The 19,472-nt window shown below is 39.2% G+C and overlaps 1 protein-coding gene across 1 annotated transcript; it reads left to right on the top strand.

Moving 5' to 3' along the window:
- The first annotated feature begins 1,458 nt into the window (after positions 1 to 1,458).
- Positions 1,459 to 19,054, top strand: LOC100185318 (nephrin). The gene is made up of 29 exons (XM_002122711.5): positions 1,459 to 1,477; positions 7,138 to 7,290; positions 8,036 to 8,139; positions 8,384 to 8,480; positions 8,667 to 8,774; positions 9,201 to 9,380; positions 9,584 to 9,721; positions 10,006 to 10,127; positions 10,852 to 11,017; positions 11,236 to 11,350; positions 11,577 to 11,748; positions 12,063 to 12,194; positions 12,593 to 12,820; positions 13,025 to 13,143; positions 13,361 to 13,501; positions 13,804 to 14,228; positions 14,300 to 14,418; positions 14,507 to 14,669; positions 14,934 to 15,114; positions 15,371 to 15,531; positions 15,620 to 15,740; positions 15,911 to 16,095; positions 16,300 to 16,329; positions 16,404 to 16,517; positions 16,645 to 16,734; positions 16,845 to 17,036; positions 17,190 to 17,525; positions 17,672 to 18,327; positions 18,400 to 19,054. Exons 2-29 carry the CDS (start codon positions 7,203 to 7,205, stop codon positions 18,793 to 18,795), a joined length of 5,079 nt encoding a protein of 1,692 aa, XP_002122747.1. The 5' UTR covers positions 1,459 to 1,477; positions 7,138 to 7,202; the 3' UTR covers positions 18,796 to 19,054.
- The last annotated feature ends 418 nt before the right edge of the window (positions 19,055 to 19,472 follow it).

Below are 19,472 nucleotides of genomic sequence, written 5' to 3'. Positions count from 1 at the left end.
GATTAGTTATCACAGATAAGGTGCATTATTATATTTTTAACTCAAATAAATATATAATTTGGGTCCATCGTACACGCATATAGCCTATGCATTCCGACAGATATATAGTAGGGTGGGGGAAGATGGGACACCTTTAGCACCTAATATCCAAATATCCCGATCGTGTTTTAAACAACTAACAACGGTATATCGAAGTCGAGGGGATACGGTTTTATAACTCTTTGAATTTTATTTTGTTTACTATCAAATGAAACGAGAAACAGATTGAAAAGATGTCCCATCTTACCCCACCCTACTATATAGAAGATGGCTTTTACTCTACAGCATTATGCAATTTCCTTAGACATCTATCAGCCAATGGCAAACTATGTTCTGGATAAACGGAGCGTTCGGTTTCTTCGGTTCGATTTTCTTTTTCTTTTTTGGATCTGGAGTGGAGCGGAAATGGGCACAAAGAAAAGGTATATACAGACATCATTCTCATTTGAACCAAGTCATTTGGAAATCTGTTTTAATGAACATGTTTGTGCGGTATTAGTTCATCATTGTATAATTTATCATTTAAGTCGTTTTTTATTAATTTTTTTATTGGCCTAAACTTATTATGAACAATCACATTATTAGAATTTATTCCTTTTAGTCCCCGAAGAGGAAAAAGAAGTAAATGCGAACCTGAAAAGTGCTGACATCAGAGATGACGAGTGCTGATGTTGTTTCTATTTCAACACTGTGTGTGTAGCTGAAAGCAAATCTTCTCTAACTAACTGATCTTACATTTGTATCTGTTTTATACGTCGAATGTAATGTCTGCCAATTTTACTATTTAAGCGGCTGCTTCTTCCGCCCATGCGTTTAGATGATATTTTCTTCAATCCGTCTTTATAGGCTACCATATTTGGGAAATTGAGTTATTATTTTTTTCCGCGGCTATAATTTTTACAAAGGTGACAACAATTGTCATCAGTTAAGTAAATTAAAAAATGCGAAAGTTTAAAATAATATATATACGCGAAAAACCGTACGGCGTAGTAAGCTGTTGCATGATATAGCCATCGGGAAGCCTTCAGGATAAGGTTAAAAAATGTTAAATGATTCAATTACCAGCTTCAGGGTGTTGCGGGTAAGAAATGCGTTTTTTACATTTATCCAAAATACTATAGCTTTGAGTGATTACAGGCGTATAAAGCGCTTCAAAGGAATTACGCTTTGTGCAGGCACTTATTGCAACGACGTGTTGGCGTGGTGTAACTACACAGTTAGCGTCAGAGAAATGTAGTCTTACAGTATATACTGGTCCACTCAATCAGTCTTCCTGTGATTGCTATTGCGCAAAAAACTATATGGTGCGTTAGGTGTATATTCCGTAAATCTCGTTTAATTACTTTATTTTTTCATAGTTACTGTTTCTATTGTATAGCCTATATATGTAGAACAAACAGTTAGGCATGGAGGAAAAAGAGAAAAAAATATTTAAATCGTAAGTATTTATTTGTCTGAACTCGTTTATGCGCTCAAAGTGCAAATATCTTATATTGTCATTCTAGTTTGACTTTGTTGGTTAGGGCTGTGTTTGACGTTTCGCCGCTAGATGGGCGCCGCTAGATGGGGCAAACGGACAGCCCGGATTACAAAATGAGAGCGCAATATGGTAGTTTTTCTATAAGCCAACATTTCTAAAAAACGTTCGACAGCGACATATGTGGCATATTTTATAGCTCATTTGCATTGGCATAAGTTCAATTAAGATTTCGCATAACAAACTATAAAAACTAATTAAGTCTTAAGGTTTTTATTTCGTTCTTTTAATTCCCGTAACAAACCAACCGCTATGCTAGTAATTAAAATACTGTGGGTTAAATAAATACCGTCATTGCATATATATAATACTTCTTAATCGTGTTTTGTAACAGTTAACACCGTTCTTAAAGACATAGGGATACGTTTAAACAATTCTGTAAATATATTTCTGTTTGTTTACTGCAAATACAACGTCAAACGAAATTTAAACATGGACCATCTTACCCCTACTATATTATTGCGTGTATTGAATAGAGTGTCTGGTATGAAAAACAGTTATGTAGTTCATACGTTTTGGCTTTGTTGGAACTACAAAGATTTTTAATCAACATCGCCTAAAATAATTTCAATCTTACGGCCAAATTCAAATGTGGTTTGACTTTTCCATTCGAGTGAGTAATCCTCCGCACTTACATAAGCACAATATTCGATTACCGCTTCGTGATATTATTAGCTACATCACTTGTCCCTGGGGAGAGAAAACAAGTAACGAAGACGAGGTGCGTCTGCGGAATAACTCCGCCTTCCTACAGCGTTTACCCGGGTTCTAACTTTGGTGGGATATTGCTCCAAGAACATGATACCTTACTACTTCCCAAGGGGGCACTGTTTGAACCGAGAACCAGCACCGGCACCTGCTTTAAGAAACCTCGAAAAAGCCTTCTATGACCCATCTCCCTTGAGGTCTCAGTTTGCTTCGTTTATACCGACGATCAATCCTTTCACACGAACTCAGCTCCCAAAGGTGTTGCGCGTTTTACGCGGAGATGAGTTGTTTGGTATCGCGGCGAATTGTTCTTATTTTGCGTTCGGTAATTATGCTCTTATTACAAAACCTTGTGCGCGGAGAAGTCTGTCCAAGGTGGTGATTAGTTGTAGCCTATTTGTTGCACGTATGTAAGACTGCTAAGTGCCTATTGCAAGTGCCACATGCTGTAGTTTCTCGCTATCGAGTACAGGCGATCGTTTTACGTTGTTGCAACCACGACCCGTTTCACAATGTTAACACGGTCAAAAATCGTTAGGCCATGCAAGCGCAATCAGGAGGCGCGTGTCGCTGCGCCGCCGAATCCAATTAAAGGCCTTGTACCGAAGCAGGCGGAAAACGGCAGATCAGACACAGTGGTCTGATATTTTTAGAAATTTGATTGATTCCGCTCGGCAAAGGAGAGAATTTTTTAAAAGGTCACTGCAACGGCAGCGAAGTATGCTAAACTGCACTGGGATAGGCTGCACAGGACGTTCGCGCGTGTTAGATGAACCTGTTTGCTGTGTATGTCCACTGCGAGCTGTCTTTCGTCGATTTTATTGGGGGTGGGGCAATGCCACTGCCATTACCTTGGTTTTATGTTTTACTGTCGCGTGCTACGCTGACAGCGTTGAGAAGCAAAGCGTCTGATTGTTTTTTAATCGGTGTTAGGGCGTGAACTTTTAAGAATTGATTGTTTGACCTTTTACTTTCGGTTGTGTTGGTAATTGTGTGGTAAGAACGAGTCAGTTAGAATAAGAAAAATTGTTTTACCATTATGGCTTATGTATTTTGCACAGCATATTTATTTTTGCAAAATCGTTTTTTCAAAATCTTCGTTCGCGGTAAATTGACTAACTGCGTGTAAAATTTTGTTAAAATAAAAAAAAGAATTAAAACAGCAAAAAAACAGTATAAACGTTTCGGGCAATTTTCGTGCTGTTGGCGTGTTTTCGTTCGCGGTCGTATTCGGTCCAATTTAAAACTAGCCTTTGTCACAATAGCGTAAGAGTGTGATAACAGATAAGCTGTGTTTTAGTTCTGGTTTCAATCAAACGCGTGTTGATTCGTCATAGAATACTTCTGACAATTAAACTTGATATTATTTTACAATTGCTTGGGTTAATATATTTCTTAATAATAGCGTGTTTATGGGAGTGTATAAGCAGAAGCATTAGATCCAAGGTTTCCTATTGCGAGTTAAACAGTGTTGATGTATGAGTTGCCAACGACATGATGGTTTATCAGCAAGTAGGCTGACAATTGGAACGATAACATCTTTCAACTCTCCTTGTTTTTGCTGGGACGCACTGTGTCAGTCAAGTACCGCGGGCTGATTGCTTGGACGTTCGGAATTCCTACTTTAGATTCTTGTAGGAGTAAAATATCAGGCAAAGTTTAAAGTTGTTATCAATAGTTCGTTTATTTTGAGATGAATTCTTTCAGCAATTTAAAAAAAAACGTTCGTTGTGGTATTTCTGTCGTATTATCTTTTAGTATAAAACGATATTAACAATAGTAACGCTTTGAATAATTAATGCCGGCTTATTTCATATGGACGCTCCACAAACGCCAAGGCTGGTACGTTTCCTGTGAACTTAATCCTTTAGCGGGGTTTTGTTTGTGTATATTGCAATGTAAACAAGACGGGTCTGGTAGTTTTGATGTCAGTTCAGCTGAAAGTCCAGATTTCTTATCTAGGTCGTATTCGGGAGCGCTTCTGTCAGTTAATTTAAACGGCAGAACGCAACGCGCTGTCCCACTGAGCAGGAATATTTGGAAAGACCGCGGGTGGCTCTGTCCCGAGCAATATGCGTCGTATTATATCTTTGACGGAAGACGGTTCGTTTGAAAAGCAAACACAACGCAATGTGTATGTCGGTCAAATACTCTTTCGTTGCTGGTTTTATATTTTGGACTGCGCTCTAGGAAAACGTCCTAAACGCTTTCACTAAAGAGGGAATAATTATCAAAGGGTGTGACAGCGGGAGATCCACCTGTTGTGCTTAATACAATTCCACCATTGTTTCCGATGCCGTGGTTTTCCGTTTTCTTTACACCTGTCGCGCAGCATCAGCAACTGTTGCTAGTCGCAACCCCGCAGTGAGTTGCCATTAACCGCTGCGTTTTGTCTGGTGTCTTGTATGTAACACGTAAGGTCACGAAATTTCCGTATCCGCCTTGGTCTGGTGCAAGTTCAACAATGGTGTGTTTCCGTTCCAAATCCACGTCCGCCGTTTACGTGGTAAAGGATAGGGCGAATTCGTTTATCCTGCTAAAGCGTGAAATATAGGTTTTTAAATCAACCCAAATTTGTTTAACACTGTGAGCAAAAACAGTATATGTAGCGTGATTTTACGGGGCTCTAATTTAATTATTTCCATTTCCGCGTTGATATGATTTAGTTTCTTAAAAAAAAGTAAAATATGACCTAAATTGGGTGAGATCTCAATCCATATGACTAGATAGATTTCTGGGACCACAGCTTCCCTAATTATAATTTCAGTAATAAACAAAATAAATTACTGCAATCGGAGTTTAATCATAAATTACTGCAATCGGAGTGTCTCGCAACTTAGAATACATGGCGTGCTTCCGGGACAGCGTTCCGGCTAAAATTCCGCTTAACCATCACCGTCGCTCTGCCATGTAGACGCTGTTGTTAGATGTAGTAGCCAAGACCGTGAGCTCCAACAGCGTGAAAGTTTGCTGCTATCGATTAAAAGATTATCTGCGTGGTCCTCCTATTGTTGCGACCCCAGTCTATAGAGGAAGTCTAGATGAAACTTTCTAAACTTCGCCAAAGTGGTTCAGACCGCTAGAGCATCTGAGTGACGTCATGTCTTGCCCGAGCCCGACTGTGACGTAATACGGATATTCAGATTTCGAAATGGGTCAAATTCTCAAAGGAACGGATTGTACTTTGGCAACCTTTAAGAGTCATACACGTACGTCTGCGTTTAGTGCGTGGAAACTTTGTCAAACTTAATCAATTCGCGCGGGTACAAGAAGCTTAAACGCCTTGAATGAAAGAATATCAATATATCGCGCCGCCGCGAATCAATCGTTTCAATCCAGCGCGGTATATTCACGTTAAAACAAGATTGACTTTTCCTTGTACCAACTTTCCGATCGATCCGCCGCTTATTGATGTCTTAGCTGTTATAAATATTCCCCGCTTATATAACTAGAAGGTGGGACGCGATTTCCCAGCGGACTCGGTCAGCGCAAATTGACCACTCACGCGTAACTGATAGGGCATGTTTATGGTTGTAGTGATGCTGCAAAGCAGAACACGTCGGATCTAATTTAAATAAATGTTCCCAAAATAGAAAATATTTTTGGGAGAGAAAAAAAAAATTGTGCTTAGGATTTTGATAATAGTTTTGTTGCACAGTGAAAAAAATTGCTCCTCGTTTCGAACCATGTGCTGCTGTTTCATACGTCGTGAACATAGTAAAAGTGGTAACGACCGGACGGGGCAACCGTAAAATAAAGCAAATCAACGGCATATAATACAGTCGTCGCTCGCCAACTGTGTTGGTCCAGATTATCACTTATTACTCGGACGGTGAGTCCAATTTGGTTGCCAGGGGTAAACTAATCTCGGTGATTTTCATTATGACGTCATATATTTTTATTATGACGTCATTTGATGATGTCACGCTTACGGAGGAGGCCGTGTTGTTGTGAACGCGGAAAGGCTGCAAGAATAATTATCGCAATGCTGCGTGCCGCTCAGCGCATTAGTGTAGCTCGGTCACGACGATGACTGCGGGAGATAGACGAAAAAGGTTCCCGCGTTGTAGGAAGCGCCTGGGGAAAAAAGGGCAGATTTCGATTGATAAAGACTCTCCAATGTTTTGAGCGGAGAAAACCAGCGTTCATCGGTAAGAACGTCCAGGTTTCTTATAATCGATACCTTTCTATTAATCTGGGGCGTGGCATATTTACGACACCCGTATGATCCAAATTAATTTACGTGCTAGTTTGTTTACTTAGGTAATTACGTGCGTTTGCTACTGACAGAAGTTTTCAGGTAGAGCATGGAAGAAGACACAAAGTTACGTTTTGTGAATGTAAGAGCAATTGGTTGTGAGATTTAGTAAGGTCTACTCAGTCTGCAAATTTGCATTGGAGATTTCTACAGGAAAATTTATAGCGGCAAGCTTTGAGATAGTTTAATGAGGGGAAGTAGCGAAATACGAACCTTGGCATTGCACTCACGCGCACCGGTGCACAACGTACTAATTATTAAAAGTAAATCAACCTGAATGCATGTGAACTTGGGCAGTGTATTCGGCCGTGAGAACATGTTTCCCGACAAAACGGCTAAGCTTGGTTGTTCACTAAGTTTAATACGAGGGATCCGGATTATTTCGCGATGGATTAGCCACGCTGCGGTACAGTGTATTGTACGGTACTTGAATCGCTCCGTTTTGTCGGGGATAAAAGGGAACGTAGATACATATATATATTTATATATATATATATATATATGGAATATAGAATATAGGTGTAAGTTGCCATTTAAAAATTGCTGTCTGCTTTGTGTTTGTTCTGTTAACAAAACTAACAGTTTCTGTTTCCAGCTTCGTAAACACAATTGCATTAGGTGGCCTGATTCAAATATAAGTCTCGGAATACGAATACAAGGATGCCACAGCCCGAGGAGGTTATGGCTGTCGATCGTAAAATACTATGTGGATTATTATTTATTACTTCCATGGTCGTTTTCGTGGCTGGTAAGTGTATCTTGAAATTATTTTACGCCGAATCCGAGTTTTGTTACCTTACTTTATTTTACTAATTTTAAAAGTATGAACATTGAGTATTGTTTTAAGAATTTAAAATAAGTTGATTAAGTTGATTTTCTGTGTTTCAAAAATGTTAAGACGTCGTGAATGCATTACAAAGTAATGATAACCGTATAAAATGACTATATAGTCCAGCAAGGTGACATACTAATTACAAAAACCATTTTACTTGTGTGAAGTAACAGTCATGCTGCATTACTTAAATGAAAAGTAGTCGGTGTCGACCTCGTAACCTACGATTTATCTCTACAAGATGGACTAATTAAAACGTCAGGCGTTGCTCCCCGGAATGCCGAATACACGTCGTTTATTGAAACAGTAAAAACTGTCCGCTCCCTCGCTTGTGCGCCGCGGGCGATTGGCATTCAATCTTCGATCCGTCAACCATATTTGCATTTGTCTTTTGTCACCTCGTGCGAAATCCGTTATCAAAGCGGTATTTCAGACCTCCGATGCCCGTCGCCGTTCCGCAATTTGCTGGGCGGTAAGGACAAAGCGATGCAAAGACGCGTGGGTTTTTACTTATTACAATCGCCTCAAATATTAATAAGGAACCAGCAGTTTGCCAGGCCGGAGAAGGAAATTGCAATCCTCGATGCGCCCGTCGAGCTCCGTTAACTAATTAAGGCGACGAGTGTTTGAATTAAATTTGTAAACTTCTTTAAACAAACAGGCTCGGAAGAGGGCAGAGCTTACTTCTTTCGACAACCGAGTAACATGACGGTCAATGCTGGCGACCCTGAGGTTATTATCCAGTGTCACATCAAAAACTTCGAGGTATAAACACCTAACAATAATAATCCCTTTTTTATTTGAAAATGTCCTACTAGTAATATTTTTTTCGTATTTTTTTACCTGAAGGGAATTTTCTAATATTACGTCATGTATGGCATAGCAACATAATTTTTGTATTTTCTTATTTACTATAAAACTTTCATTTTTTATATACAAATGATAGGTAATATATAAGATACGACAATAAAATACGTTGCAAAATGTCGACATGGTTTGTTACACACAGGGAGACGTGATGTGGTCTAAAGATGGGTTCGCATTTTCAAAGCCAAACAATTCGCCTTTCCCAAGATATTCTTTCGTACAAACTGGCCAACATCAAGGTATTAGAATATATTTTACTGTACAGAAGTTTTTTATTTTAGCAATGTGACCGCTTAGAAAGAATATATAAGCGTAATATTCTACAAAAAAATTCTGAAGCTACTGAAAAACTGATGAATTATAAATGCAATAATTTAGCAATATGAAAATTTGTAACTTAACGTCACTATTGTTTATCTTTACAGGTCTTCGAATTGTAAATATTCAGCCAGAAGATGACGGTGAATACAACTGCCAAGCTTCGACCAAGTTTGTTCGTCTTAGATCCCGCAACGCACGCCTCACCGTGCTAGGTTTGTACATCAATGCAAAACATTTTAAATACAATGACAATGTAAACGACAAGAAACCCTTTTAACATCACATGTTTGTAGTTAATTAAGCCTGATCGCGTTTTATTCAATTATCAACGCTCTTTTTGAGTCGCAGGGCTACCGTTATGAATTCCTATATATAGTAGAGTGGGGGAAGATGGGGCACCTTTAACACCTAATATCCAAACAGCCTGATTGTGTTTTAAACAATTAACAACGTTCTGTGGAAGTCGTGAAGATACGGTTTTATAATTCATTGAATTTTCTTTGTTTACCACCAAATGAAAAGAGAAAACTAAACGAAAAGGTGTCCCATCTGCCCCCACCTTACTATATACATACTTTCTGTTTTCTAAAAAATGAAACGATAAAAGAGAATTAAAACATGTTTTTGTATGTTTACAGTGGCACCACAAAGTTTGGAGATTTCCCCAATGAATTCCGGCCTTATTAACGTACAAGAGAACAAACATGTAACTATAGAGTGCAGAGCCTCAGATGCGAGACCCACAGCCATTGTTACTTGGAGTGTCGGAATTAACAACGAAGAACCAAATGCCCACAACTCTCAGGCTACCTCTCCTGGTATAAAAACATTGTTTTACTTGGAATCAGCCTATAGTTTGAAATCGAATAAAACAGTCCTGTATTTTTATAGTACCGTGTGAAAAGATGACTGCTATTAGCACATAATATTCTTAATTTTCCAATCGTGTTTTTAAAAATTAGCCTAATTAAATCAATTTACATATACTGAAATTGTTTAAACTTTTTTGAATTTGAAACAGAAACGAAACTGGCTACGACAACAAGTAGTATAACCATGTCTCCCACAAGAAGTGACAACGGAACTATTCTTAGATGTTTCGCCAGAAACTCAGCAACGTCTACACCAGTTTCAACAGAAGGCATATTGAATGTTTTATGTATGTATATACCTCTGATTTTTTGCTGCTAATCGCAACAGACGTTTTCATTAACTGCATTTTTAGCGTGGTGGCACAGTTTAGCGCACATAGACGAGAGTGTATAGGTTTGAGACTGTAGACGTGTGTGAAACGCGACAAAATGTCAACACCAAAGTTACATTTGTAATAATTCGTAATTAAGCGGGCACGAGGTGTATGAGACAGAACACCCGTGCTGGAACGACCGTCGTTACCTCACCACGCAAGAAAAAGTAGTTACACTTATTTATTTGTTTTTACAGATGCACCACAGCAGCCAGCGATTGACACACACGCCTCTGATACGTTGCGAGCTGGAGAAGAGGCGATTATGACGTGTACAAGCGTCGGGGGAAACCCCTTACCAACTCTAATATGGAAAATTGTAAGTAATTTGCAAATGTTTTAACTCCAAAATTCATTGCCCCAAATCTGCTGTAAGCACCTTAGCTAAATCCAGGTTTTAAGTAACAGAATACCTAGTGTTTCTCGTACGCATTTCGGCCTGATCAAAGGTACGACGGCTGTGCTACTTTGTCAACAGATTAGGTCAACTTGTTTAAATCGATACGTAATACTATACTTTCTGAACGAATAATTTGGTGCTTTCGTGCGTGAAATAACTAATTCCGTGCACACATGATTGCGTTACAGTATAACACGGTGTTATGACTGTCAAAGTATTGATTCATTTTTAACCCTTTTGCATTGTTGCTAAACGCCGACGTGCAGGCGATAATTAACAGGCCTTGAACTTGCAGCAATGATACCCTGCCCAATTTGCATTTCGAAATCGCGGTTGGAACTGGAACTTGTCAAATTGACAATTATTATCACTCGTTTTATATGTACGAGATAACGTACACGTGCAAATGTATATGTACTCCTTGACACGGAAACTACGTTGACATTTTATGCTTAATTCTACCACACAAAATGATAGCGTATGTCTGATAGATTAAATTGCAAAGATATGACAAATCATATCTATCATCTCTGAGTTTACATCCCATAAAACATGTCTGTCAACCGGTTACTGCTAAGCGCGTGTCGGGAGTAAAGATAATTATTCGTTGAAACTGCTGATTCTAAACCACATTATGTTTCAGGGAGGTAATGTCATCAACAGAGCATTCACCCGCAGCGGTACAACTGTAACGAGTCAACTTCGTCACTTGGTACGACCACAAGACCACGGTAAAACCGTAACTTGTGCAGCTTCTAGTCTGGCACTCTACATCCCACTTACGACCAGCGTTACTTTGAATGTACACTGTAAGTATTCAACAGCGTCAACGTTTATGTATTGAAAAATATGGACATTCTTTTATTCTTGCTAATGTAAATAGTATTTTTTTACTTTTCTAGCATCGTTTTTTCCACACTTTGATAAAGTCTGACAGAACGACGGAATAAACTTTGCAATAATAAATGCACTTTATATGCCAGATAAGCCGAAAAAATCTAACTGTAAGTAACCTTTCTAATTACAGATGCGCCTGCTTCCGTCGATATAGTTCAGCACCCGAGAGAGGGCGCTATAGAGAACACGACCTTGACTTTGTCATGTACTGCAACTAAAAGTAATCCACCTTCCGTCTTAACATGGTAAGCATTAAATCAGCCTACTGAGGAAATATTTGTATAGTACTGTAGGGTTAGCTAGACACCGTTCGCCACAATATCCTATATATGTTTCCTGAGTTGCGAGGATGCGGTTTGAACGATGTCAATTCTTTGTTTAATACCAAATGGGACGACACAGAGACTAAAAACATGGACTTTCTTACCCCAGCCGATTGAACTTGAGTTAACCTTATTTTTATTATTTTAGGCTAAAAAATGAGGGGCCGATTGTGGAAAATGGAAATGGTATAATCGTGTCCACTGTTTCGTTTCGATCGAGCATCAGAACAAGCTTGACTTTGTCTTCAGTGAAACGGGCAAATGCAAATGATATTTACACGTGTAAAGCAGAGGTTCCAGAACTCGCCTTCGTCAAAATGGTAAAATATTAATAGATTATTGTACTTGATTGTGACCATAGGGTGACTGGTCCGACGCTCATTGCTGCTACGATTAAAGACGTGTGTACCCACCATGAGCAATACGCTTACGTTTCGTTGCTTTAACTTAATGGGTTGTTCAAACTGTCGGCTATGCAAAGAAATAAGTTACATATACCAGAAGACTCGTAAGCGGGCACTAGATGTATAAACAGAACATCCGTGTTTCAATGTCTGTAGTAGCCTTGCCGTGCAAAAAATAAAAGTTGTATTCCATATTTAAAGCTTTTAATGATTCTTTAAAATCTGTTCAGACAAAAGTGCCGCTAAAAATTCTCTTCCCGCCTACATCTGTCCACTTGATCATGCATCATCCTAAACCAGTGGCAGGTGTAGTAACCAACCTAGAAGCAGGACAGACTGTGCAGCTGTTATGTCAATCACAGGTAGGACTTTTGTGTTGGGTGTAGCTTGCATGTTACTATAAACTTGCAAACATAATGTATCATGTAGCCTAGTCGTCTTATGGCATCGTTTACTAAAACGAAATACCAAAATGAAGGTGTTATAGTACTGTACATGGGGTAAAATAGATACCGTTTGCTCATACTTTATGTTTTTAACATTTACCAACGAGCTTTTTTAGTTGTAGGGATACGGTTATATAATTCTGTATATATTCTTTGTATACTACTAAATGGGATTATAAAATAAACAAAACTATACACCAGCATCGTATACCTCTAACCTACCACAATGTATGCTATAATGTAACGTGTTGACCGTATAGCTTAAACCACATATGGTATAGAATCTAAGTACTCAACTTACACTTAACTCGCAGGGCGGGAGACCTACCCCTACGTTAACTTGGACAAAGAACGGAAACCCGGTAGCGGATGATGGTAGAAAAACGAGGATCCTGCCTGGTACAACCGTATGCAGGGAAATCGGATCAAATTGTAATATCCTGGAAATTGTTCTCGACGAAACCGATAACTTGGCAGAGTATGCGTGTCTTGCAACTCATGTCGCTTCACGGACGCCTAAAAGATCCACGATGACATTACAGGTTCGTTGTCTAGCTTAAACTTTAACCTCATTTTAGCTTACGGAAGTTGATCATATAGAGTAGACTTCATTTAACTAAAAACGAACAAACAGATGAAGATGCTAGTTCGAATAGATCCAGATGCTGACTCATTGGAAAAAAATAAAAAGGCGTTACACTGTACTGGTTTCTAACTTTAAGTGCTAAAACGTTTCTAATGTTTAGGTTTTATTTCTTGCTCGAGCGCTTACTGTTGAACAATCTCCCGAGTCTTTAGCAAGCGACGAAGCTGTTAGCTTTATCTGCGAGACTTCATCCAGTAACCCAGCTTCGGCAATTACTTGGTAAGTATAGTAGAGTGGGGGAAGATAGGACACCTTTTTGTTCTATTTTCTCGTCCCAATTACAAAACTGTATCCTCACGACCTCCACGGACCGTTGCTAACTGTTTAAAACACGATCAGGATATTATAAAATCATGTGCTAAAGGTGTCCCATCTTACCAAGCAGAACTGTATAAAAAATAGAACATTTAGATGTTTTAACGTTGTGATTTTATAGGTACCGAGATGGTTCTCTTATTAGCACTGCCAAAGTGGAAAAGCTTACAACCAGGGACGGTCGCAATGGTGGTATGATCTCAAATAGTAGGATACGGTTCATTCCAAACTACACGTTTAATGGGGCAAGAATAACATGCAGGTTTGTGAGTAAAAATCTTCTGTATAATTACCTGATGTAGTACTAGTATATGAACTTGAAGCTCCACTTGAAATAGAGCTTGAGTTATATAGTAAGTTGGGGTAGGCTGGTTCCTGTTGTTTGCAAAATTATTAAACTCTATTCGCACGACTCTTAAAGATGGTTGTTAATTGATAAAAACACAATGAAAAAATATTAGATTTTATAACGTACGAATCTTACCCCACAGTACTATATTACATCAATATAATTTCAAAAACTGCTAATTTAGCAATATTTAAAATTATTCGATATACCCACAGAGCGGAAAATCCAATATTAAGAAAATCAACGGAAAAATCGCTCACTATGAACGTGGAGTTTTCGCCACGTTTTGCGAAGAAGATTTTTCGGTTTGCAGCAACCGAGGGCAAGCGAGAGATCGAGATTTTTATACCTGTACGTGGAAACCCAAGCAATATGACTTACTTATGGTCGAGGCTCATCCCTTCGCAACGAAACTCGGCGATCGGTCAGTTGATCTTGGCCCCAACTAGGACTCCTGAAAAAGATGAAGTTCCAATTTGGAGAACTGTCGCTTTGGCAAATGATCACCGCATTACATGGTCGGAGAACGAAGGAATTTTAAGGATTCGTAATGTCCATTTAAGCGATGCTGGCATGTACCAACTGAAGGCGATTAACACACGAGGAGAATCGTCGATCAACGTTTTATTTTCCGTGTATTGTAAGTAAAATAATCTAAAAATGTTTATTAAATTTAATCACATATTTTTATAAAAATATATAAATTTCCAGATGCCCCGAGGATTAGCGACTTAAGTGGTCCCAAAACTGTCGTCATTGGTGATGACGTCATCATGACGTGTACAATTGATTCCCTTCCACTCACTACCAATGTGCAATGGATAAAAAACGTAAGAACTTGATATAACAATGCAGTCGTCTGCCATCCAGGCGTAATAATCGCTATTGATATAATCAATTATTTATTTTTTTGCGCAGATTCCAAATCCCGAGCGTCTCGTATATGACGTCACCACGAAACCGGGAACTAGTCGCCTGATGATTCGAAATGTCACACAATCTGATAGAGGGACTTATCGATGCATTGCCGCCAACGGTGTTGGGACTGCTGGCACGTCGGAATTCAAACTTTCAATTAAATGTAAGTTTTATTAATTTTCTTTGATATCTAAAATTAACGTTTATATTAAAACGAGTTATCATTTTTAAATATTTTCTTTATCTTGCTATAAAAAAGCTAGTTACCAGACTGGACAACGCTGGCCTAAATTTTGTAGGTGTCCTGTCGAGCCTCGCTATTAAACCCATATGAAATATACCAAAGTTTAGCTCTTACACAAAAATCCTACATGCTAATATGTATATATATGAACATTACGATACATCCTGTACTTTGTTAATTCAGTCGGCGCAGTCATCGATCGAAGAAATACTCCGATCAAAGTAGCACGACCGCCACCTACCGGTGTGCGTAAAAGAGTTGCAATCGTATGCAGAGCATTCGGCAATCCAGATGTTACGTTTCAATGGAAAGATGAAAATGGAACTGTTATTCATGCTGGAAGCGCTCAAAGTTTTGACACACAGTATGAACATGTATTTAATGAATAAAGCGATTATTTGGCTTATTTTAGCTTTTCCATTTATTTGCTGTTAGTTCTCTTAGTATACTGTGGGATAAGATAATATCGTTGGCACATAATATCCCATATTTTTTAATGTTTACTACCCAATGGCACGATAAAAAAGAATAAAAATATGAACCATCTTACCCCACCTTTTTATACTAGCAGGTATTTATGTGTATAATATAAAATGTATACTGAGCCATGTTTTATTTAGGTATGTTTCGGAATTCAGACGCCACGACCATGACCTATTTTCAAGCACTCTGTACATCAATGTAGCGCATCTTAAAGGCGGCTTCTACGTCACCAAATTTACCTGTGACGTCACAAACTCTCTTGGGTTTGATCGTACCTACATTTCAATCGTCCCCATGGGTAAGTCTGAACGACATTAGCCTATCTTTATGAATTAGAAATCACATTGCTGAGACTTCAAAATCTTAATATGTATTTTTAAATGTAGGCGTTCCAGATACTCCAACAGAATTAAGAATTACGAACCACACCTTTGATGCCATTACTGTGGCATGGCGGCCGGCCTTTGATGGCGGAAAGAAGCAATCGTTTGTACTGCAGTATAAAAAGTGAGACACTTCATATATTAGTTTCGTTAAATAATGATAAACCAGCAGATAATAATTCGTTACCACTGAATTTGATGTGAGGCATGTTTTGGCAGTAACAGTTTAACACAAGCTATATTTACCCACAAATTCTAAATCTGGAAATCTAAACGGCTGTATTTCTATTATAGATCGCAGCAAAGTTCTGGCGAACAGAAAGAGCGAACTACTTGGCAACAAGCAGTTATTCCGGGCGGGATAACAAGCCACTCAATGCTTGGATTGGAACCTAAAACGTCTTACTTGGTCCGCATCCACGCCAATAACTCTTTTGGCTTCAGTCACCCGACCGATTACATTATCGCTACCACAACAGGTATTTACTACACTAACTTTTATTTATTTACATACTTTATACATACAATTATCCACAGTTATAAGTTATAACGCGGTAGCTCGTAAGCGGGCACGAGGTATAAGAAACAATACACCCGTGTTATAACGACCGCTTTGCAACGCCACGCGAGTGTAAGTAGGTTTACATTAATTTATTCATTCATTTATTTTTTTGTCATTTCAGCTGAATACGACAGTTCTACCAGCGCAGCCGGTAAGTTTCAATGATTAATAAACATTTGTCCTTATCTTTTACCTATTTCTTATGTTAAAACATATTTTTTGCAGGCATGTCAATTATACTTGTCATCGTTATCTCTGCGTCGTGCGGTCTCGCCCTTATGATTGTAGTGGCAGCAAGTATGTGTTGTTTCAAACGCAACAACGTTTCTTATGTAAAACGTGAGTTATTTTTGACCATATAACAACCAAAACTAAAATCTTGCAATACCACATAGATAAGTAATACCTCTGTACACTGTTATGGCATTAGGTGTCTTTTTAAAGTTTTGTAATTTTTTTTCCGTAGGGGCAAATCGGTCACCCGGCCAATGCTCACGTAACAGCGGCACGATGGCTTCAGACCAGGGTACTCTCGTCTCTACTTGCAGAAGCAAAGGTAAGATTAATTTCTTGTTCTATGTATTAGCAGGTCTTGGAAAATCTGTGTTTATTAAACTCTTGATTACTATTTAAGTTTACAGTCAAAACTGATCTCTTTAATTTCAGGTTCTCGATCGGCAAGTCCGCCGTCCCATCGTAGCGGGGGAAGTGGGAAATCGCAAGACAGTGTTTCAAACTCGAGTAATGAGTGTGGTGATAATCGTGCCGATGGTCACATGAGAAAGAACCAGAAATCATTTTCACGGACTTCTCGCGATTCTACTTTGACCTGTAAAAACTATGCCAACTACGAAGCAGGTATAATTCCCAAATCAATTATCCATCATAGTTATAAATATGTGGTAACTCGTACTCGGGCACGAAGTATGAAACAGAAGTGTTATAACGTCGTTGCCCCGCCACGAAAGGTTAATAAATACCATTTGTTAATCATTCATTCATATATTTCAGAAGTGAGAGCTGGGTTTCGGCAACTCACAAGCTCAGCAAGCTTCCAGCATGATACAAAGCCTGCTTTCGCTAGGCGTCAGTACACAACTGACTGTCGCATGAGCGGTCGACCCCGAAGAGCGAATTCAGTGTCTTCCATTGACTATCGTGAAGACGTAGAAAGATATTGCTCCGAAATTAATGGAAGAGAGTTTTCTGTTCCACTTTGCCGTCACGGGGTCAGTTGGGACGCTACGTGCGACCAGTGCAAGTTGGAACGTTTTGAACGGACAGGACTAAGGTCATCGGCTCGTGGAGCCGAAACTCTGAACCACTGCAGCAGTAAACGATACACAGGTTAGAAAAATGACAAAATAATTTTCCAGTATTATTCTATTTTACGTGGGTGAGGTCCAGCTGGACCTGAGATTTATATGGGTCCGAGTTATACCCTATGTTAACTTCTAACTGTATACAAAATCTAACTTTATTTTTTTGCTCAGGAAAACCTCGTGGATATTATACAATGCGTCAGCAGTCCACACGTTCAAAATTATCTGATCACACACTTTATCCAATCCACGATGCAGATTCTTGCCATTATGTTAACGAGCCTAATTGCCAAGCAAACTTTCTGCATGAAATCGGCGAAAATGTTCCTTTGGGAAGTTACCCTGTTACCTCCACTTCATCAATGGCGAGACATCCTTTTACGCAGACCGTAGCTGAAATTTCACCGATACAGCACGCGAATGTATCAGCGCCCGCACCAGCAGAAAACCTTTACCAGTCCCGCGATCTTGCAGCGTTATACGCGGTGAACGTGCAAGCAGGAATGGCCATACAGGCGAACAGCAACTCGGGCGGACTATACGTTTTGGGATTAGAGGAAAGCCAAGTCAGACCCAGCAGGCCGTCATATCCAGAAATCACCACACCAGAAGAGTCGGACTCGGACACTCGCCATCGAGTATCCTTTAGAAAAGACTGTGTCCCGGCTGACGAACTCGAGAAGGATGTAACTATCGACACATCATCCGTACCACCGTTATCTGTTAGATTGGGAATCACAACTTCTGGTGCAGCATGTGTAAGAAACAGTTGGATTTCATCTTCTTCTTCGATGTCAGACTACCAGCAAAATCAAAAGGACCAACAGGTAAGCGTTTAGGCACTTACTTTCATATAGTTTGGGTCCAGCAATGGATACTAATTCCCACTTATTTTATAGTTTTACACCGATAGTGGAGTTGAAGTGAGTATGGGGTTCAAACCTTCACCCGGTTCAAGCAAAAACGGGTCGCTGTCAAACCATGATGATATTGCGTGTACATCGGATAAGTCATCTGTAATGTCAATGTCGTCTTCCGCCTCTTCTACAAAGCCGTTGTTACCGAACTCTTGTGTTGGTAAACGCTCAGGACCATCTCCCCCCTTGAATTTCAGAGACAGCCCAGGCAAAGCAAACGACAACGAACTACAGAAAAGTGCTTTTCTACTGCAGTGTTCAGCAGGAAAAAGGCCACAAGAAGACATGGAAACTGAAAATTTGTTAAACTCTGGGTTAAATGTAGAACATAACGTTGCGTTTCTTGGTGTAGACGATGACGGTACTCTGTTCATATGAGCAAGTACTTACAAAAAAAAAAACTTTAATTCCTATTTGTTCCGCTACATTTAAAATGTGTTGCCTTGTATAGTTTACCTGCTTTCAAACACTCCAATGAGAAACGGCCAAATAAGCGCATACATCACCCTAACATTTCTCATAAAACATTCCACATCTTACTATGGATTTTTGATGATGGTACACCCGTAGGCCTACACTGCCATATGCGTTATGTTACCGTGCGCTAAAGGTGTAAATAAAACGTTTTCATAATGTATTTGTATATTAGGTCTCCCATCGCCGCAGTCCCAGTTTCTTGTATAGTAGGCTACTTTATTAGGAAAAAGTAGTCTTCTTTTATTCAGTCATGAGATGAGATATAGAAAGTACATCCTAGTTTTATAAGTAAAGTTAGAGGTAAAATATGAATGACAGATTTTAGCCCAGGTTCTCTCGTGTTTAATTATTTGATAAAGATTTTGTATAAACGCATCTAAAAGACAAGCGCGAGGTGTTTCTATTGACTGCATTACATAACTTTAAATACACAGACTCGCATTATAACACAGATGCTAAAACGGAAACCATATAAGTCCTTTCTGAAAAAGTCTTGTTTCTTCAACTTCGTTCCGCTTTGTCTGTTCCCGACTCAGCCGCCAATCAAAATGTTGCTACTCGTCACGTGAATTTGACGT

Source organism: Ciona intestinalis, chromosome 11 (genome assembly GCF_000224145.3).
Source record: "Ciona intestinalis chromosome 11, KH, whole genome shotgun sequence".
Lineage (NCBI taxonomy): Eukaryota > Metazoa > Chordata > Ascidiacea > Phlebobranchia > Cionidae > Ciona > Ciona intestinalis.
The sequence above is the reverse complement of the archived record's forward strand: the minus strand, read 5'-3'. Positions and strand labels throughout refer to the sequence as shown.

Coding starts and splice junctions, on each gene's coding strand:
- LOC100185318 (XM_002122711.5), top strand. CDS start 7,203: ATGCCACAGCCCGAGGAGGTTATGGCTGTCGATCGTAAAATACTATGT. Junction 12,821..13,024: donor GATCCACGATGACATTACAG/GTTCGTTGTCTA, acceptor TCTAATGTTTAG/GTTTTATTTCTTGCTCGAGC. Junction 15,532..15,619: donor CATTTCAATCGTCCCCATGG/GTAAGTCTGAAC, acceptor TTTTAAATGTAG/GCGTTCCAGATACTCCAACA.